This window comes from Schistocerca gregaria, chromosome 4 (genome assembly GCF_023897955.1).
Source record: "Schistocerca gregaria isolate iqSchGreg1 chromosome 4, iqSchGreg1.2, whole genome shotgun sequence".
NCBI classification, from domain to species: Eukaryota; Metazoa; Arthropoda; class Insecta; order Orthoptera; family Acrididae; genus Schistocerca; species Schistocerca gregaria.
In genome coordinates, this window is record NC_064923.1 from 541,410,620 (window position 1) to 541,433,448 (window position 22,829).

At 39.5% G+C, this 22,829-nt stretch overlaps 1 protein-coding gene across 2 annotated transcripts in view; it reads right to left on the bottom strand.

The window, feature by feature from the left end:
* LOC126365990 (trans-Golgi network integral membrane protein TGN38-like) overlaps positions 1–10,570 on the bottom strand; it is a 64,007-nt gene extending 53,437 nt beyond the window's left edge. Inside the window, exon 1 of one of the 2 annotated variants that reach the window (XM_050008806.1) lies at positions 9,809–10,570. In XM_050008806.1, coding sequence (XP_049864763.1) covers positions 9,809–10,253 — 445 coding nt within the window. In that variant the 5' untranslated portion in view covers positions 10,254–10,570. The remainder of the gene's footprint in view (positions 1–9,808) is intronic. The other variant, XM_050008805.1, reaches the window with a different exon arrangement.
* Positions 10,571–22,829: the final 12,259 nt, after the last annotated feature.

The window sequence follows — 22,829 nt, forward strand, 5'->3', positions numbered from 1 at the left end:
CAGCCAGCAGGCAAGGAATGCTGTTCAATATGGCCTCTGTGGACATAGGCAAAGCCAACATTACCATCAGCCACTAAGCCGGCGGTGTAAACAACTTCAGAGCCCCGGAACATGTCAAGAATTGAGAGGAAGTGACAGTGGAGAGCAGCAGGGCTAACAGAGTCCTTAGGGCCATGCAAAAGGTCCAGATGAAGCTTCGGCCAAGGTGTACAGCGTGGAGGTGTACATGAATGGACCCCAAGTAGAGGTTGTAAAGGGAAGGACTCGAGTTCAGAGAGAAGAGATCGCATGCGAACCACAATCGTGAGCCATGAACTGCTGCAGGTGAGATAAGGAGAAGGTAATTCGGATGCTCGGGAGAACTATGAATGTGTGCAACATAACTGGCAAGCAGCTGTGCACATCGGATCCGCAATAGAGGGACTCTGGCCTCCACCAGAACACTGGTCACCAGACTCATTCTAAAAGTTCCCGTCACTAGTCAAATGCCACACTGGTGCACTGGGTCTAGTAAACACAATGCTGAGGGCACTGGCAAACTGTAAACCAGACTCCCATAGTCTGAACAAGGGCTCTGTAGAGCTGCAGCGGTGTATAGTGATCTGCGCCACAGTTGGTGTTGCTCTCAGGCAGTAGAGAGCATTGAGGTGCTGCCAGCACTCCCACTTAGGCTGACAAAGATGAGGTATCCAAGCCAATCAGGCATCGAAAACCAGTCCTAAGAATCGACATGTCTCCACTACAGTGAGTGAATTGTCATTAAGATAAAGTTCAGGTTCTGGATGAACGCAATGTCGCTGACATGACTTCGTGGCTGAAAGCTGGAAGCCACGGGCTAGAGCCCATGAATGCACCTTGTGAATGGCTCCCTGTAGGCACCACTCAGGAACACCAGTACTGGAGGAGCAATACAAAATGCAGTAAGCCACGTGACTTCAGTACCCAACACAACTGCCGACACACAATACTTTCCAGTAGCTTACAGAGAATGTTGGTGAGGTTGATGAGTCAATAGCTATCCACGTCAAGCTGCAACGAAATGATGGTGCTCTCCCACCACTGTGATGGAAAAACGCCATTGCACTAGATCCATTTGAACATGATGAGGAGATATCACTTGTAGTCAGATGAGAGATGTTTAAGCATCTGACTGTGGATCCAATCTGGCCCAGGACCTATATCGGGGCAATGTGCAAGGGTACTGAGGAGCTCCCACTCCATAAATGGGGCGTTATTGGGCTTACTGTGGCGTGTAGTGAACGAGAGGGCTTTCCTTTCCATCCACTGTTTGAGGGTGTGAAAAGCTGGGGAGTAGTTCTCTGACACAGAGGCTCGAGCATAGTGCGCCTAATAAGGCTATTAGGTGCTCTAGGGGCGGGAGCTGCTTATGTTGCTGTATAGCTCACTGACACTCTTTAATTGCCTCAGCGACTTCTGGCGACCACCAAGGGACTGTCTTGTGCCGGGGGCACCCTAGAGAATGAGGGATCACGTTTTCCGCCACAGAAATTACTGTTTTAGTGACCTGTTCAATCACAACATCAATGGTACCACGTGGGGGAGATTCAACGGTGGCAGCAGAGTTGAAGGCTACCCAGTCTGCCTTGTTTAAAGCCCATCTGGGTAGGCATCATGGTCACGACGCCAGGGCAGTGACAGGAAGATGGGGAATGGTCACAGGTTGTCATGTGCTCTCCAGTGGATGGATGGGAGAAGTCCTGGGCTTCAAATTGATAAATCAATGGCTGAATAGCTACCATCAGCCACAATGAAATGTGTGGCGGCCCCAGTATTTAAGAGGCAGAGGTCAAGTAGGGATAGTAAATTTTCGACATCTCTGACACGGCCAGTACGCATGGTGCTACCCCACAAGGGCTTATGGGCATTAAAATCTCCTAAAAGTGGGAAAGGTTTAGGGAGTTCATCAATCAGTACAGCCAATATGTTCCGGGGAACCGCACCATCTTGAGGTTGATATATGTTGCAGACAGTTGCTTCCTGTGTCGTCCGTATCCTGACAGCCACAGCTTCAAGAGTTTGAAGGGGAACAGGTTCACTACATAGCAAGTTCAGGACATAAACACAAACTCCACCTGACACTCTATTACATTCGCTATCGTTCTTGTGATATCCCCTGTAGCCTCGAAGGGCAGGGGTCCGAATTGCCAGGAACCAGGTTTCCTGGAGGGCAATGCAGAAGGCAAGTGTAAAGCTTAACAGCTACAATAGCTCAGCCAGGTGGTGGAAAAGAACCACCGCAATTCCACAGGACGATGGTGCGACTGTGAGACTGGGAAGGCATGGAATACTTAATGAGGCAGTCTACGCCTCATTGTCACCGACTTATTTCCTGAATAGACTATATCCATTGTGTCTGAGGGTCTGGCGAGATCTAGGTCCTCAGCAAATGCCAGATTCTTCACCTCCTCAGGCGCAGAGCTTGTAAGCAGCAGTGGTATGGGTGCCACCGCAATTCCTTGGATCTTGGGGGTCTTCTTTCTGGATTTCTCTCGCTGTCCCTTGGGTTCCTCTGGCTGGGAGGGCTTCACTGATTCAGTCTCTATGACTGAGGATGATTGTGAAGTCCTACAACCAGCTGCTTTTGGGCACTTCAGCTACTGTCGAGTGTCGTCTTTCCCCCTAGCAGAGACCTGGAAAGGGGTGACCCAAGGGACCCCTTCCTAGCGAGAGGAGCTGAAAGACGACTCACACTTCTGAAGCTGAGAATTGGGGATAAAGCTCTGAGAATTGGGGATAGTGCTCTCAAGGTTGGTGGTGCGCGAGCAACAGGGAGGGAAGTGCCCCACCAGCAGCAAGGGGGCACAGCATTGGGTAAGGGATATATGGGTTGACATCACAGCAGAAGGCCATCACCTTCACCTTCTCGGGTAATGTGTCACCCTCGAAGGCTAAGATGAAGGCACCGGTGGCAACCTGACTATCCCTTGAACCTCAATGGACATGCTGGACGAAATGAACTCCTCATCGTTCTAAGTTGGTGTGCAGCTCATCGTCAGATGGCAAAAGAAGGTCCCTGTGGAATATAATACCCTGAATCGTATTTAGGCTCTTATGAGGTGTGATAGTAACGGTAACATCCCTCAGCTTGTCACAAGCGAGTAATGCCCATGACTGGGCAGAGGATGCCGTTTCTATCAAGACTGACCCTGACCGAATTTTGGACAAGCCTTCCATCCCCCCCCCCCCCCCCCCCAAACTTGTCCTCTAAATAATAATAATAAAAAATGAGGCTTCATCCAGACAAAGAAGTCTCCATCAGCTCTGATACATATGAGGTACCAGGGCGAATAAGGTTCACTGCTATCCTTAACATGGTGTTCCCCCCAAGGTGTGGCCAGGGAAGGGAACGATTTAGGATCATACATCTTTGCATTGTACTGAGACTTGGAATGCTTAGGACTGCTGGTATTTGATCACCAGCAAGTGATTACATGGTACGCTTCATTGCACGTCACCCACCTTGATGCCACCCACTCCAACCAGGGCCCTCCCCACAGGTGTCAACCAGCCGCTGCAAAGGCCACCTGGCAGGATCGCCATCACCAGGAGTCCCATTGCCCCTGGGTGACAGGCATCTACTCCTTGGCATACATGGGGAGTTAATGGCACAGGCATCAAGCAAAGCGATCCCTGTGTAGTCAGAGGGCTACAACCAACAGGGTACATGGCGGCCACACTACAACAGGCTGGCTACCTTGCTGGATATGAGGTGCAAAGAATTTCATGGTCATAATCGGTGCAGAAAACGACAGTGCATAGTTCGTGGTGGAAAACGCACCCAGGAAGATGTCCTTGCTCAAGAGATGGACAAGATAAAAGAAAAATCTCAGACAGCACTACCCATAATCCAGCAAGAGGCATACCAAGGCCACTTCCTGAAGTGGAAACAGCACTGGTAGTGATGTATAAATTGTGGAAGAGAATATTTCAAAGGACACCATGTACAGTAAGGAAAAGGTAAGTGAAAAATTTTGTCAATGTTCCAGAATGTTTTGAACAGACCTCCTATTTTCATTAAAAACATCATTTGTACAATTTTTAGTAATGAAAACTGACGAATATTTTACTGTGATGAAATGGGACAGTAAAACATCCTTTTTTTAATTCCTTTAAGAACTATGTTTGTATTAGAACAGAACAATTAAATTTCACATTTGTAAGAGAGTTACTAAAGAATATGTGTTGTTGTTGTTGTTGTTGTTGTCTCCAATACGATTAGATTAGATTCAGTTTTTGTTCCATACACCCAAAAAATGGTATGATTCCTGTGGGTGTGGAACAGGTCAGAAAATATAAAACAATTGAATATAATACTTACTACCCTGATCATTTGTCATGATATTGTCAAAATAGGTGAATACAATGCGGTTAACTGTAACAGTTAATATTTACAGAATTAACGCACTGTCAGAATGAAACACTGTTATGCAGTAGGCCTATTAATAAATTTATCATACACAAATACCTAATCTTGACTATCGTGACCAAGTGCTGTCAAAACTGAAATCTAACAGATATTTTTGCTTAAGCTGGCTTAACAATCTCTGTTAAGATATTCATCTGTAGAGTACCAGTTGCCTATCAAAAAATCTTTCAGACTTTGTTTAAACTGTGCTTTATCTGAAACCAAGTTTTTAATGGTTGCTGGCAATTTACTGAAAATGTGTGTTCCTGAATATTGGACTCCTTTTTTCCAAGGTAAGTGATTTTAGGTCTTTATGAACAGGGTCTCTCACTCAAACCTCCCCGATTTCAAGGACCCAGGAGAAAAAAGCCACAGTAGATACAACATTGAAAAATGCACCACATTGTAGAACATCTCAAAGAATTTATATTCCCGCATGAGAAGTGCCAAGAATCGTCGTCACAGTGCACCATGGTTGCATGAAGTGAAAATGACGACTCCACAGCAGTGCGCGCAAGCAGTAGTGTGGTTTGCAGACACAAAATCACTGATTACTGTGCAAAGGAATTACCGCTGTGTGTATGAATGTGATCCACCAGATGTGGAAACAATTAAGGAATGGTATAAGAAGTTTCTAGCAACAAGAAGTGTTCTGAAACATTCTGGCGGTGCACGTTACGGAGTTTCAGAAGAGACAGTGGACATCAGACAAACATTTCTCAGAAGTCCACATAAGTCAATTCATGAGGCACCTAGGCAACTTGATGTACCTCAATCAACATTGCATTGTGTAGTTCACCAGCGTCTTCATATGTCTGCTTACAAAGTGCAAATTCTGCAACATCTGATGCTGCACGACAAACCACGCTGACAACAATTTGCTGCGGATATGCTGCAGCATATTAATATGGATGCCAGCTTCCTTAAAAGAGGTTTATTCTCAGATGAGGCAACCTTTCACCTATCAGGATGGGTTGATAGGCATAATGTTCGAATTTGGGGTTCACAAAATCCGCACGTTGTCACTGAACATATTTGTGATAGCCCTAAACTAAACATCTGGTGCAGGTTAATGCACAACAGGATTGTTGGACCGTTCTTCTTTGCGGAACAAACAGTGAATGGGTCAGTGTATCTGGACATGTCAGAGCAGTTTGTGTACCCTCAGATACAAGACTTGCAACCCAACATCATTTTTCAACAAGATGGAGATCCGTCGCATTAGTCAACGGCTATTCGCAAGTTCATGGATAGGAAATTTCCCAATCATTGGATCGGACATGGAGGACCTATTGTCTGTCCACCATGTTCATCCAACATTACACCGCTGATTTCTTCATGTGGGGATTCATGAAGGACCGCGTGTATGCGACCAAAGTGGACAATGTTCCTATGCTGCGACATCATATCACTAATGAGATTGAACTAATAACAAAGGAAATGTTACAAAGAACTTGACAAGAAACTGAATATGGACTAGATATTCTTCAAGCTACAAATGGTTCACATGAAGAGGTATAGTGATGATAAATAAATAAATTCTTTGCGGTGCTCTACAATGTGGTGCATATTTCATCGTTGTTTCTACTGTGGGTTTTTTTCCACCCTGAGTCTTTGAAATCAGGGAAGTTTGACTGGGACTGTAGATTGTTCCTATTCCTAGTATTGATAATATGTATTGAGCTATTGGTTGGAAATAGAGATGTATTACTTGCAGCAAATTTTATTAAGGAGTAAATATACTGAGAAGCTGTGGTTAGAATACAAAGTTCCTCGAACATTTTTCTACATTATGTTCTTGAATTTAAACCACAAATGGTTCTTATCACACACTTTCGCACCCTAAAAACTTTTGCTCGGTTTGATGAGTTGCCCCAGAATATGACCCCATCTGACCCAAGGACTGGTTTGATGGAGCTATGCATGCAAGCCTCTGTATCTTCAAATATTGCAATATATATCCTTCTGAACTGCTTACTGTATTCATCTCTGTCTCCATCCACAATGTTTAACCCCACTTCCATCAAATACAAACGCAGTAATCACCTCAGACGGTGTCGTATCGACGACCTCTTCTTCTAGCCTAGTTGTACAGCAAATTTCTTCTCTCCACAATTCTATTCAGTACCTCCTTGTTAGTTAAATAACCTACCCATCTAATATTCAGCATTCCTCTGTAGCACCATATTTAAAAGGTCTCTTCTCTTTTTGTCTAAACTGTTTATAGTTCATGTTTCACTCCATGTATGGCTACAGTCCTTACAAAAACTTTCAAAAAGGACTTCCTATACTTAAATCTATATCTGATGGCAAATTTCCTTTCTTCCAAAACTCTGTTCCTGTCATTGCTAGTCATGTTTTATATCCTCTCTACTTCGGTCATGTCCTTTGTTGTCTGACAGAATTACAATTACATCAGCAAATCTCAACATTTTTATTTCCCCCCTACTCCAAATTATTACTTTTCTTCCCCCCTCCTTCACCACTTGCTCAATGTATAGATTGTATAACACCAGGAATAGGCTAGAACCCTGTCTCAGTCCCTTCTCAACCAACAGTTCCCTTGAATGCCTCTTGAATTTCAGAACTGCCATCTGGCTTCTGTAGAAGCTGTAGATAGCTTTCCAGTCCGTGAATTTTACTCCTGCTACCTTCAGAATTTCGAAGAGAGAATTGTCAAAGGCTTTCCCTAAGTCTACAAATGCTATAAAAGTGAATTTGCCTTTCCTTAACTTATCTTCTAAGGGACAGAGAATTTATTGTAACATAGGTCTATCTTAGAAAAATTGTCCTCTGAAATGATTGTTCAAGAGCATGCTTTTTTATTAGCAGATACCAAGGGTAAAATTCACGGTTACAAAGGAATTGCAGTATTCTTGGGTGCATATTATATAATGTAGGTAATTTTGGACTCTACAGCAAAAATTTACTAGTAAACAGATTAGAAATCATACGAGTTTTGTTCCACTGTGTGTACTGCGCCAGCAGGGTTTGTAACAACATTTTGAGTAAGAGTTAAATAGTAACTGACCTGTGGGTATGAGCTAGCTGGTCCTGGGATCAGTTATGGAGACCACTGTGGTCTTGGTAATTGAGAAAGGAGTGCTATAGGCTACTCCCCCCCCCCCCCTTTCTGTTTTTTTAAAAAAAAGGGGGGGGGATTGTGGTGATCTCTGACTGATCTAAAGTTAACATCATATGGTTAATTTCAATGATGGTAATGTTTTGTGAAGACTAAAAAACAAAGTGACAGCGTGGTTTGTTTCATAAGTTGAATTTTAAGTCTCCCGAAACTGGATGGCTGTCAGCTTCCAATTCTGAGAATAGCAAAGATAATCCATGCACAATAGGCCCTACAGTCCTACCTCATAGAACCCTGTGGTATTTGAACAAACTGATGAGCCGACTGACATATCAACAACCAACTTAAGCTGTTGGAGTTGGTAAAATGAAGATGGAACATTGACACTACGTATTACATGCTAATCTGGAGTTTCAAATGATTGATGAGAAAACAGCAGTAATGTGAAACTCAGCTCTCTCTCCGTTTGTTCAAGAACAGTCAGAAGGCAGTAGTACCCATATTGATGCTCTGTTCTATAATTTTTAGAATAGCCTATGTTTAATTTAATACAAATTCTCATTATTTACTAGTCAATAAAATGTAATGTAAGACAAGTTTTGTGATTACATTTATGATTTTCTAGGTTTTTTTTTAACAAACTCAAAAGAAATAACCATTGAGATATGAAATCATCTTCATCCATAGAACCACCCGAAGGAAGTGTTACAATAACTGTAGCCTAATGTTAACCACATATGGTTCACAAATAACCTATTCAACACTTTTCACTATAGAAAAGTAAAACTGAAAGCAAATTCAGAAAACCCACATCTGATAATGGACAAGTCAATGATGAGTATTTTGACACCCATCACGTTGGGTACATAAATTGGGAAAACTCAATGTTTAACTGTCTTTAATATAGAGAAAACAGTAAAATATATCCAGTTACACATCCGGAGTGATGTTAGGGGGAACACCAGCAAAATTAGAACTATTTTTTCTAAAAAAAGTGGAGGGCAGGCACAGTGGTTAAAGAACTCTTCAGGAAATGTAAGGGACACAAAGCCTCACTTAACAAATCATTTAGTAAGACTTTTCTGGAAGGATGGGTTACCAAGTATGATTAATACTGAAAATAGTCAAGATTCAAGGAAGACCTGTGCACTGTGTCATGTGCGTTCAACTGGAGCAACACTTTCATTGAATTCCCATCCAAATCCAGTGTGATTTTTGCATTATGTAAAAATAATATTCCACAAAATGTCAAGCAAGGCACCACTCCTTATAATATTTGCAAACAAAATATTAGTATGCTGGGGGGGGGGGGGGGGGGAGGGAGTGTAGGGGGCTGGCAAACAGAAATGGCAGTGGTACATGCTGTTCCCCATGCCATCACACCATAAGAAAGCTTCTGAAGTACAAATGTAAATCTATAATGATGCTTTCCAATCCTTCTGTAAAATTCAACCAAATAATTCACAGGACAGTCGAGCCTTTCCAGTTATATCTGTGAAAGCCACTGTGTCTGTTTCATAATTAATAACTGAAATTTTCTGCTACTCCTTCCATGCTTTGGAGTATTTCCCACATTATCTATTAACAATAGCAGTATTGACATGTTAAAGGTACCAGTACTTTAAAGCAAATGGCGTATGAGCGCATCAATAATCTGAAATGTCAAATTTTATTTTTATTAAGAGATCTATTTTAAACATGTCTGAACAAGTAAATTGCCTGGGAGCAAGTAAAGATGCAAATTATGCATTCTTATGCTATTATTTCACTAGAATTTCACACACTGTCTCGAAACATGTGGGAACATTTTTATGCATTTATTCGAGTGATTAGTTTTGTTGATTTACACTCTGCTACGGCAGATTCTTTGGTTCTCTTAAGAATGAGAGAATCTTCTCGCACTGTTGGCTGCACGACTGCAGCTTCCAAATTTTGTAAAACTTATTAATTTTAATAATTTCTTGGTACTTCTGGTTGTAATCGTCAGAATTTGTGTACTATGAGGCTCTAGTTACGACAGCTGGTTCCTTCAACCAGTGTCCACAATAAAATAATATGTAACGAATCATTCCACCCATAGGAACGTACTGATTATCACAGGTTGCCTCCCTTCTGGTCCCCTATATGGTCGGTAGCTTGTCATCGGGGAATTATTGTTAACTAACAAAGAAAAAACAATACCAAATAGGGTCCTTACGTCAACACACACATTTTCTCTGAATTACTAGAACGAAAACATAAGATTGTGGTGGTCTGTAGGATCATCCAGATACTATCAATTCTGTATGTATTGTACTTACTTAACGCTAATAAAATACTGCAGATAGGATTAACATGCTCCATAAAATCCAGACAAGCTCGTTCACACGTGTTCTTATCGCGAAATTGCTGATTGTATATTACTACACTATTATTCATATTTCCCGGCGGGGAATTCAGCATCATTTCTTGAAAATGTTCGCAAACATTTGTATCGGATTGCTTTTGGACTTCTTCAAAGACTTCACTTTCCGGTACCCCGCCAGGGAACTGCTGAGAAAACATTTTCAGACCGAAACACAATAGGGTGTCTTGCTCCAAAAAACTGTTTTTTGTTATGTCATCATACACTTTCTGGCATTTTTTAAATATGTTCTCAACATTATTTAAACCATCAGGATGCTGATGGGGTTGGGGTATGCCAAAAATACAAGTACACGCACAAAACATCAAAAGGTGTACGGAATAAAAAAACAAAGTCTTCATTGCTGATACTAAACACTTCAAACGAGATACCAATACAAACTCCCCACTCTAACCTCACTTAGCTAAACACTGCAGAGTGCAGACAGTCCAGAACACCACTTTTCACGCCAATAACAAATACAACTGTTCTTCAGTACGCCAACATTTGAAAACAAGTAGACTTTACTTTCTTAAAATTACCCAGCGGCAATGACTTTGACAGAGACTGTGAACAACGCAAATTTAATTAGTAACAGTGCCGTTAATCACAGAACAACATGTAATTTTATCCCTAGTGCTTTTAAAACGCTACTCGTGAAATTTTCAAGAACGTGAATAAAGTCCAGTCTGGTCAGTGGTGCGACACCTGCTTTTTGGACATGGTCGGTAACTAGTCATCAGGGAATTATTGTTTACTAACAAAGAAACAACAATACCAAATAGGGTCCTTACGTCAATAAAAATGTTATGTGTAATTATATAGTAAGCAAATCAATGGGGAAAACGTTAAAACGTTGCTGCACTCTTCCTGGGACCCAGAAGTGTAAAAGTATGATTCACAACTTGAAACCAGCAATGTATGATAACATCTGCCGTAGCTACTTTTGTCAACATTTCAACCTTAGCAAGAAAAAGTTTTTTGTGGTTTATTTCCACGCTACTTTTCATATACTTTCAGTTAAACTGCAATGAGCGTGATATGGAAGTGTCTTGATTATGATATGCCCTTACAACATAGGCAGTTCGCGGATCTGGTAGCGAGTGTCTTTTTTTCTGCACGTTCTATTAAAACCACTTCATTCATGCCATGTTCGGCTTTCGCTCAAGGAACATTTCTCTTTATGAAAAAAAATTCAGTTTTCTCTGCATTGTTTGAGTTTAATGTTGAGGTATGGCAACTTGTCCATTGCTCCTTGCTACTGTCGGATTCTAAGAAATATTTTGAAGCAGAAAATCAGAAAAATATTCCCATTTACGTTTACTATTGTTGAAATATAATGAAAATGAATATGAATATGATAATGGAATGTAGTCAAATTGAATCGGGTGACGCTGAGGGAATTAGATTAGGAAATGAGACACTTAAAGTAGTAAAGGAGTTTTGCTATTTAGGAAGTAAAATAACTGATGATGGTCGAAGTAGAGAGGATATAAAATGTAGACTGGCAATGGCCAAGAAAGCTTTTCTGAAGAAGAGAAATTTGTTAACATCGAATATATATTTGTGTATCAGGAAGTTGTTTCTGAAAGTATTTGTTTGGAGTGTAGCCAAGTATGGAAAAGAAACATGGACGCTAACTGGTTTGGACAAGATGAGAATAGAAGCTTTCGAAATGTGGTGCTACAGAAGAATGCTGAAGATAAGGTGGATAGATCACGTAACTAATGAGGAGGTATTGAATAGGATTGGGGGGAAGAGAAGTTTGTGGCACAACTTGACTAGAAGAAGGGATCGGTTAGTAGGACATGTTCTGAGGCATCAAGGGATCACAAATTTAGCATTGGAGGGCAGCGTGGAGGGTAAAAATCGTAGAGGGAGACCGAGATATGAGTACACTAAGCAGATTCAGAAGGATGTAGGTTGCAGTAGGTACTGGGATATGAAGAAACTTGCACAGGATAGAGTAGCATGGAGAGCTGCATCAAACCAGTCTCAGGACTGAAGACAACAACAATGAATATTTCGATGCATAAAAACAGAAAACCATTTCCTAAAACACAGTGTTCCGTTCCTCGCAATAGCTACCTTGCTTTTTGGAACAAAACAGCAACAAACAATTTGGAATGAAGTCACAAGCCAAGTCAGTTTGGATGATGGTTATCCTTCAACCCTTCCTCGTCTGTCCTTTTGTTGTGTAATCCATCGAGCCTTTTGTCAATGCATAACATACATGTACACACTTTTGTATAGCCACTGGCTTTCGACTACAGCTTCAGTTAATGTAACGAGTTGAGTTTAGGGAGTGCAAACAAATTTGAGTGATTTTTGTGGTTCGCAACATGAGAAATGGCTGAACTTTATAGCAGATCACAACATTGTATTATCATTGAAACAATACATAAACGCTCTGAAATGAAATATGTTTATGAAAAGTATATCTTTTATGTACTTGTTGTCTGCTGGTGACAGCAGGAAATTCCATTGATACTGTCAGAAATTTTATTTCAGTGTGTAGACTGCCAAAGCCTTACAGCTGTATGTTTTACCACTTTGTGTACCTAAGTTAAATATTCCTTAAAGTATGTCATTAATACAGATCATTTTTCTTTATAGTATTGTACTTATGAGTACCACTGTCACTCTGTAACTGAAGTGAACTTTTGAAAATGGATTTCATAAGTGAATAAATGTACTGTGAGGCTATGGTTAATATTCCCAGCAGCTTAAAGAGAAACTGGTTTAATGTACATGTGTAAAACTCACACATACTTCTAATTATTTGCTTTTTTTTGATGAATAATTTTTACCTAAGTGAGGTGTTAATCCTGAAAATTATCACGTAAGACATCAGTGAATGAAATTATGCAAAATTACTTACTGATTTCCATATTCAGGAAGTTTGCTATTACTCTTATGGTAAAACTAGACAAACACAGATCCTTTAGCAGATCTACACTGGTGTCCAAAATTAAAGCAACAAACCGTTATTTCTCTGTCCTGTGTCTAATTCACTACATAATCATAAAAATTGTCAACCACATGTCAGTACGATCTTGTCCTGCATGGAAGATGGTATTCCGGTCAACAGAGAACCATGCCAATCATGACGTCATGGCACCTATGAAACGAGGTAGTGTTTGCTGGGAAGTCCCACATCCACATTCTCAGCGTACACGGTCGCAGACTGTTCAGTATGGCACAAAGAAAATGTCTACCAGACTTTCTGCAGTGGAGGGCCATAGAAAGAATGGAAGCAGGACAGTTGTCAATTGATGTGGCCTGATAGCTTAGTGTGAATAGTTCTGTTGTTCCTCGGATGTGGCGAAAATTTATAGAGACCAAAACTCTATTCTGAAGACCAGGGCAGGGCCGACAATGTGTGACTTCAGAAGAGAGGACCCTAATTTGGTCGTAAGGGAACAACTGTACCACCTCAGTACTGCACGGCAACTGACATGTGGGATCGCAGCATCCACTGGGCGTGTTGCATCGAGGCAAACAGTGTGCAGGAGGCTTCGGCAGAGTGGCGTTTATTGTCAGAGACCTGCTACATGTCTACCTGTGACTCATCTTCACAGAAGGGAACGTCTAGAGTGGAGTTCTCAGCATGCCACCTGAGTGGTCAAACAGTGGGTCAATGTTGTTGTCAGAGATGAGCCCCAATTTAGTCTGGAGAGTAATTCTCGAAGGATTTGCATCTGAAGGAAACATCGAACATGATTTCGAGACCCAAACATTGTGGAAAGAGACCAATATGGAGGAGGATCCCTAATGGTGTGGGCAGGGATTATGTTTATCACTCGAACCCTTCTTCATGAAATTGCATGGGTGAATCGGCAAGGTTTACCTATCAGGCGAGATTTTGGGAGCTCATTTGCGGTTGGTTCGAGGTGCTGTGGGCCGAGACTTCCTATCGATGGACGATAACGCTCGACCTTATAGAGCACAGGTGGTTGGTGTTTTTTTGAAAACAGAAGATATTGCATTCATGGCGTGTCCTTCTCACTCTCCTGATTAGAATTCCATAGAGCATGTCTGGTATACACAAGGGAGAGGGCTTGCATCACATCAGTGTCCACCAGTCACTTTTCAAGACTGTAGGCAGCTCCACAGAAAGAATGGGCGTTATTGCATCAATATGAGACTGATGACATCATTCACCAGATGCACCATCGTTTTCAGGCCTGTGTTGCTGCCAGAGGGGGTCACACCCCATAGAGAGCACCTTAACCAGCTGTCAGAATGTACGCACAAATCCGTTAAGTTGGAAAATAAACGAAGAAAGTTTTTTTGTCTGCCATTATGCATGTTGCAGTTGTTTATATTCTGAATTCTTTGCAATGTTCCTACTTTAATATCACCTGTTTCTACAGTTTTGTGGCAAAATAAAAGCAACCTTGCAAAATTTCCGTTTGTTGCTTAAATTTTGGTCATCAGTGTATTATATGTTTCTCCTGTTTAAGCTTTCATCAATAACCCCACCTAATAAATTCCTGTTCTGTTTATTGTTTCTTGTTGTTAGACTAGGTTAACATGACTTGGAACGTTCGTAACTGTAAATCATAAATGTTTTAAGATAACCCAATCGTGAAAAATGAGTAATAACTTTCTCAAAACATTTTTTTCTGTTGATGCTTCTTAACTCATGTTCACAACGTTGCTTTTATCTTCTGCAAACAAGATTAACTTAAAATGACAGATCATTAACATAACACAGGAATAGTAGTGTACCAGTGTTCGAATGTTGTGGGAATCCTAATATAGTTCCTCCCTATGCTGATAATGGGGTGTCCCTATTTGCAAGACTTGAACAGCCTACAGAAAAGCTATACACCACAGACAAGTATAATCAAACCTAAGGAAATGCACATGAAGCAGTAAACTATCTGAGTTACAATTTACACACACATTATGGGCCGTCAGGGTACTGTGGGAAATAGATTGGGGATTGTGAATACATCAGCTTTAACTTTCTGGCAGAAATAATTGCATTACCCATGACCTATGAGGACTCGAAAAGGAATTGATACACACACTTGGCACATTACTGAGCAATTAGTGAAGTCCAGGATTTACTGTAATAAGAATCTACTCAGAAAATACGAAATAAGTGAAATAAGTAAAATGAAATTTATTAATAAAATGTTATGAAAAATCAAACATTACCATGACATTCCTAGAGACTACATGAGACCTGATATTTACATCTTACTCAGTCTCATCTCAAATGAAACAGCAGAGCAAGATACACATATCAGTCTGCACCATGCTGAAATCAGACCCCGATAGATAAAAAACTTTGCACCTGAAAATTTTCTGCCATCCTATGAAAAAAAGTGTCAATAACTAGGTGTCAGCACATGTGGCAGCATACACTGATGATGTCATCAGATAACATCATGGATTTTCACCCGTCCTCTGCTTCTCAACTCTGACCTCTCACACCCCTTCCCTTTCCACTTCCCTCCCCTACACCAGTCTGGGAATTGGTAGGAAAATCTGTCTGTGCTGAGCTATTGGTGTGATGGGATCTCTTTATTTCATCAGTTTTTTTCTTGTGTGTGTGTGGGGGGGGGGGGGGGCGGATGTGCAGTTACCCTATTGGAAGAATTTTGCAATGCCAAATGAAATTGACGGGCAAAACTCAGTCACTAATCAGCCTCATTGGTGTGCACGATGTGTTCAATTGACATGATGTTGGTGCCAGACAAAGAGGACCTTAATAACTATATAACCTGTGAGCATGTAGCTGAGGTCTGCGTCCATAGCTTCCTACATGAGGATTGGAAAGAAATGATAATGGAGGATTTTTAAAGCAACATTTGCATGCTGAGCTTTTATTAGGAGAAAACGTAATTACAAGTAATAAAATAAATAAATAATTTGAGCCAAAGAGATAGTCCATGGCTGTATAAATATTGCATGCCAGCACTGGAAACATTTGAAGGCTTTTTATCATCAGATTATTGGCAGAATAACAGGCACCTTTTGTTTTCTAGGTCTTGTCCAGATCGGATGTATTTTGGCACACTGCCATTGACACTACTTTATTTTATTAATACAGTCACGAGTTGCAACAAAATGGCACTCGTAATTGCATAATGTAAGTCTCTATGTAAGTGTCGTAATTTAACTGTGCTTCATTTCAGAATGTACTGTTATCACTAACTTATGTATGTTTTATTTTGTATCTTTAGTTATTCTAAGATTCTTGGGTAACTTGGAATGGCAAAAGCTTACGTACTTCTAAGGAAAAGTTGTCCATCTCAATCCACCGTCGTCTTCGGTTGCTGTCTTGTTACGAAGTCCCATTTTAGTGAAAACACAGAGAGAAGAAACACAGTTAAAATACATGAACGCACCTTCAACCAAAAAAGCCATGCTCAAGCGCCGAGAGTTTGTATGATATTTAATATTCATTACTATACTTCACTGTATTGTCTCAATACAGGTACAAACGATCCAAAATTAAACTGACGATTTTGTGTCGGGACACATTGTTATATATACTATACTGCCTTCCTTTTGTTACATGTTTATTGGATACTACAAACTGGATACGAGACCCTATTATTGGAGTACATTGAAGTAAGACGAATTGTATGTCGACATCTGAAATTATGCTGCAATTGTGGATACAAGGTAAGGCATCAGCAATCTTGTCCAAGTGCTTTGTATTATTGTAGCTTGCTTGGTAGATTTATCACAGTTTTCTGTTTCCATATCAGTGGTTTTTAAGCTACATCACAGTTTCCAAAATTATTTTCATTATTCATACAATGCATCAATACAGTTTTATCAGTTCACAATATGGTCGACTTTAGTTCTGTGCGACGTAATATGGCTTGCAGCCGTTAGTGTTCAAAATTCCATAATTACTTGTGACAATTATTTTCTTGTTCAGACATTGTCACACAGTGAGATTAATTTTTACATTTATTCTGATTACGCACACGAGTTAAAATTTTTCTTGTGTCACACATTACATGTGGCATGGTATTGACCAGAAAATAATTAGCAAAGATGGAGAACCACAGACTGCAAACACAGATACAGTCAGACACTGAATTGCTAATAAATAATGAAAGTGACATTAAGGTTGTCTTGAATACTATGACTGACATATTATAGACTATACTGTTGACACAAATTTAGAAAACAGATTGTTCACCAGTAATATGCCTAAATCTAGTTCCAAACCTATTTTGGTGTCTGACACCATGTAATAGCAGTAGTAGTATTAGTTGTAGTAGTTGTTTTATTCATCCATAGATGTCTTTTTGCAAGGATATAGGACATGTCAAATTATTTACAAGTTTAGAACCGTCTAAAATAAACTAATTTGTATACAAATACACTTAAAGACTTCTAGTTAGGGACAATCATTAGATATACACCTGGTATACAACACTAATTTTACAAATAACTTATTGCAAAATGTAATGTCACACTGTTCACTGATATCTCACTGCCAGTCACTGCACACACTATACACACTTTGATTCATAACACTTCACTCACTATACACACAGACACAGACACACACACACACACACACACACACACACACACACACACACACACACACACACACACACACACACACTGACGATCTCTGGGCCATTTTCTGTACCGATTTGCTATGCTGAAAAACTGAGTCAGCATCATTCTATAATTAGCGAGATGTTGAGCTCAGAAAGATGAAGAGGTGTTAGTACTGTGCTATGCATAGCTTGGGGGTAAGTTATTCTAGAAAAGGAAAAAAAAAACATAGTGTGAAGATGTTATGCGGAATGTTGGATGTTTTATAATCACTATTATTATTTATTTGTGTAACTTTTTTAACCAAACCCCTACTCTGTTTTGTCTAAGTAATCCTTCAATGTATAAAACGTATTGCATAACAGGCACCTTTTAGGTGCCTTTTTAAATAAATGTATTTTTGCAAATTCTTTAATTTGTTTTGGTAATTTATTGTACAGTTCTATTCCTTGGTAGAAAATGCTGTTTTGAGTTTTATGTTTATTTTTTCTTGGTAAATGTAAGTTTAGTCTAGCTGTTGTTCCATGGTCATGGACAGAGCTGTTTGTGTAGTAATTACCAATGTTATTTTTGATATGTACAACTGACTGGTAAATGTATTCACACAGAGCAGTTAAAATCCCCAGTGTTTTGAACAGGTCTTTACAATAAGCTCGACTACTATATTTGGTTACTATTCTTATGGCTCTTTTCTGGAGTTTGAAAATTGTGTTCATATTTTGTGTATTTGTTCCCCAAAAAAGAATGCCATAGCTAAGAACTGAGTGTACTTATGAATAGTATGTAACTAAAAGACACTTCATGTTACACACTGATGATAGGACTTGTAAGGGTATAACATGCTGATGGCATTCTGTTTGTAAGTACCCTTGTGTGTTCACACCACTTAAACTGGGAATAAATATTCGTTCCCAGAAATTTTGCATTGGTACACAGTCTATAGAGGTACCACCTACATTTAATTTAACATTGTCATTTTCCCTCCTCAAACTGAAATATATGGCATTAGTTTTCTTTATGTTCAATGTCACTTTATTGCTTATTGACCAATTGTAAACATCCTTCATTTGCTTTCTCTGCAAGGAGATCTCTTGTTTTCTCAGTTACTATCAAATAGTATTGCTCCTAATATGCTACCTTGTGGAACCCCTATATCAATGTATTTTGGTTCTGATAAGTGTTTTAATAAATGTTTAGATCTATTTGAAGTATGTGTTATCTCTACTCTTTGTACCCTATCTGCTAGTTATGATCGAAACCAGTCATTAGCTACCCCTCTTATTCCTGATGCTTCTAACTTATTTAATAGAATCTTGTGGTTTACCGTATCAAAGGCCTTAGAAAGATCCAAAAATATGCATGTGACACACTCATCTTTGTCAAGAACATCAAGTACAACTTTTGTAAATTCTACTGCAGCAGACTCCGTGATTCGCTTAAAAGATTGTATTTATTCAGGTAATTCATTAATCTGTCTTTCATAACTGCTTCAATTATTTTTTATAATGGTGACATCAGGGAAATGGGCTTGTAATTTTCTATGTCTTTTGCATTACTTTTCTTAAGCAAAGGTACAACTCTTACCTGTTTTAACTGCTCTGGAAAGCTCCCTGATGTGAAGGATTCATTTATTATATTTGTTAAGGGGCCTTGTATAATCTCTATGTGTTGGTTCAGTACACACATTGGTACTTCATCTAAGCCTACTGACATTTTATTTCCTAGTTTTTGAACAGTTTTATTGACTTCATTCTCTGTGGTTGAAAGTAACATCATTGTATTTAGTGCAACATTATTTACAGGTGTTATATTTGTTTTGGGAAATTTTTACTGTAACTTCTCTGTAATACTTGAAAAATGCTCGTTTATATAGTTTGCGAAGTCCTGTGGATCATTTATTTTATTCTGTGTTCGTTCGCCTCTCCACCTTTCCTTTTTTATAATGTCCCAGGCTACTTTGCTTTTATTTTCCGCGTTGTATATTATTTTGTCATTAAATGACTATTTTGCAGCAATCAGCACCTTCCTATAGATCTTTTTTGTATCTATTAGTTGGTTCATTGCTTTTGTTATTTACATATTTGTAGTTATGCACTTGGTCTTATTGCTAATGTGGGGTGTCGTGCCTAATCGTACTCTATTTCTTGAAAAAGAATTCAACATTTCGAGGTTCTGCGTTGTTTTTTTGTGCGGGATGCATTACTGAAGACTTTGGAAGTCCCAAGAAAACAGACTTGTGAATTTAGATGTTGTTGGGTGCCGTATGTTTAAATAAATACAAATAAAATCTATTATTTCGACTCATTTGGTGAGATGCAGCCTCCAGAAGAATTACAATACTTCATTTGCATGAGACATGTGTTCTACAATTTTCAACACTATCACGATTTTAACAGATACCTGTGTGGTCATCTGTGCATCATGTTCCCCCTGACGTTACTGAAGAATGATATATAAAGAGGTGCATTAAGCATCCATTTACCGGTTGAGGTTCAGATGCAATGTCATACACTCTGTTTTTAAAAGAATGATCGTCAGTACTACATGCAAATTACTTTCCACCAATTGTTTTGCACACTGGGGACTAGAGTGTCGCGCTGATTGGGCTGAAGACACACAACAGAATCCCAAATATCACAAAGGCTACCAATAAACTGCATCTGGAAATGAATGATAAAAAAGAAATGGTAAAAACAGAACCCAGCGTATACAATACTGACCATTTTAAACAGTCTGGAAAGGTGACTGAGCTATAAGCAAACATCAGTTCACTTAAATCTGAAATAAGAAAGACAAATGCAACGACTGACTTTAACCACAAGGTTCAGTAGGACGACTACTGGGTTTCATAATGGGACAGGCTGTGAAGGATGATTCATGTGTATGATCAGACTGTGTATATATTCCCCATTGGTAAAATCTGTGTTCATTGTAACATTGTAAGAAACTTCTATCTCAAAGATAGATTGATTCACACAATTTCCACATTCTTCCCCTCGGTTGGATCAGGATGTAAGATTGTAGAGACTCCCACCATTGTTGTATACCTTCCAGTGACAATTCAGACACTGGACTATCTGGAGCAACGTATGGTGGACCAGAATTATAAACTTGTTGAGTTTCATGGTGAGGAATCGTTGTACCACTACATCTAAGTCAGGATGGGCGTAAGGCATAAAACCAGTGCACAAAACTTACAGCACTTCACACAAGAAATTTCTTAAATCAGTAGATATGAAACCCTGCAATGGGGTCACTCAGTATAACTGTCCCAGTAGAATTTGATGAATGAATTATATGCTAGGAATACTTCTCACAAAAGCCTTATGCTTCAGCCATATTTAGCAAGCTCAATGAAATTAGGATTGGTATCCAGTATCAAGACACTTTAACCCCCCTCCCCAACCTCCCCCCCCCCCCCAAAACACACAAGAGTTTCATATATCTGAATGGAATATTTAGAAGAAAGGATGGTGCTTCCACAGTGCATTCGAAGCGTACATGTAATGCTTCAGCACTCCTGTTTCAGGAGGCACTGTATGAACTTAACAGCGTTGAAACTGACTGTTCCTGTAGTGTGGGCATACCATCAACTCTTAAAACATAAGTCTATGCTTCACCCTCGGATTTGAAAGGTTCAGAAAATGCAGGATGCTTTGTAGACGAGCCAGTGGGTAGAACAGTGGAAGAGGACAAACGATTTACTGCATGTGTACCACTAAAACTATTTATGGGGTATTTTGAGGATATGCAGTGAATTATAATGAATGCTAAACATGAACTTATTCCAGTACGGCATGCGAGAGACAACGATTCATACATTCAAGGAACCCAAGAGGGGAACGAAATCATCAGCAATAAAATAATACCAACAATGCCTCACATCATGGTTTGGACAAGGAGTATTTGAGGCTTTTAAAAGTTCTGAATGGTGATACATATCTGCCATTAACTTCCTGTTCATGGGAGCTTTTTTAATACCCAATGCTATCGACAGAAATCAGACAAACATGGGACAGAAGTAGGAATACAGCAAATGATTCCACAGCATGTGACCTCTACAACTTAATTAAAGCCAGAATCTATTAGAATTCGAAATTCTATCCATATGACAATTTATTGGTACATTGGGATGAAAATGTGTACAGTCTAGCATTTGACATGTGTTCAAGATTTCGCACTTCATACTTTGAAGGTGCTGAAGACAAAGGATATCTACTCAGATTATGGAAATTCAAGGAGATGGCACCAGTCATCATAAGACAGTTCAAAACAGAACGAGATAATTAAATCACGACCAATAGATGTATGAACTTAATTTGAATCTTCAGCACATTTCCCAGAATGCACTGCAGCATATGCTCTAGTTCTATATGGCCAGTGATTTGCAGCTAGCTGTATAAATGAACAGGTGTTGTGTCATATCTAGATCATTTCACACTGACATCTCAAAGTGTGAACATCATTGCAGACATTCAATGTGTCTATGATGATGAGTGCAGACAGTTCATATTTAAAGATCCTGCATTCATAGCGTTCGCAAAAGATGCTGGTGTAATAGAGACAATCTCAGCAACTATTTTATAGAGGAAGGCTCTCAGGATGTGATGTGTGCTAAAACATGGAGGAGTACAATGTATGTAATAGTTTCTTCCATGAAATTCAATGGGAAAATCCTGGTATACCCTAGAAGATACGGTGGCATTGCTTTGATTATTTGACCATATGGATAATATCTTCCATGTCAAAGGCAAGGAGAAGATCTCATGGATGTATGGAATCTACATGTATGCAGCTATTCAAAACCTGGAATTCTGTAGGTGCCCTGCACTCCATCAGCTCAAGACGACATATGGATATAAACAAAATAGTGGTGTGTCTGCTTCCTGAAATGTAAAATTACTTTTAACTTGGACAAATAATGAATGTATTTTTCTCACATTGTGTACTTTTAGCGATTTTACCTGCTCTCACTTTGATACGTATATAGCTGTATAGTGTGCAGCTTTGTCCAGTTTGTCCAGGTACTGCCTGCGGTTTTCTTCAAGCACATGTGATACAGTTTTAGATATGTTTGCTATATGTCTTTGGAAGTGGATATGATGACGTGTCACCGGCTCTGATGACCCAAAATGTGTAGCAAAATGAATTCATTTATTCAATTCACTTAGACATAAATGCATACAAATGGTAGATAGATTTCAGTTCTTGATTTTTTTTAAATGTTTCCCGTCTCTTTTAGTTGTAGGTATGGAAGATTATAGATACAATTTGGTTCTTAAGAAGTTTTCATATACTACTCTTTTATCACTGCATAAGTACTTTTTTACAATTACTATTACTGTTACTAGTAACTACAACATGATAGCAGTCCATAGCCCACTCAACAGTAG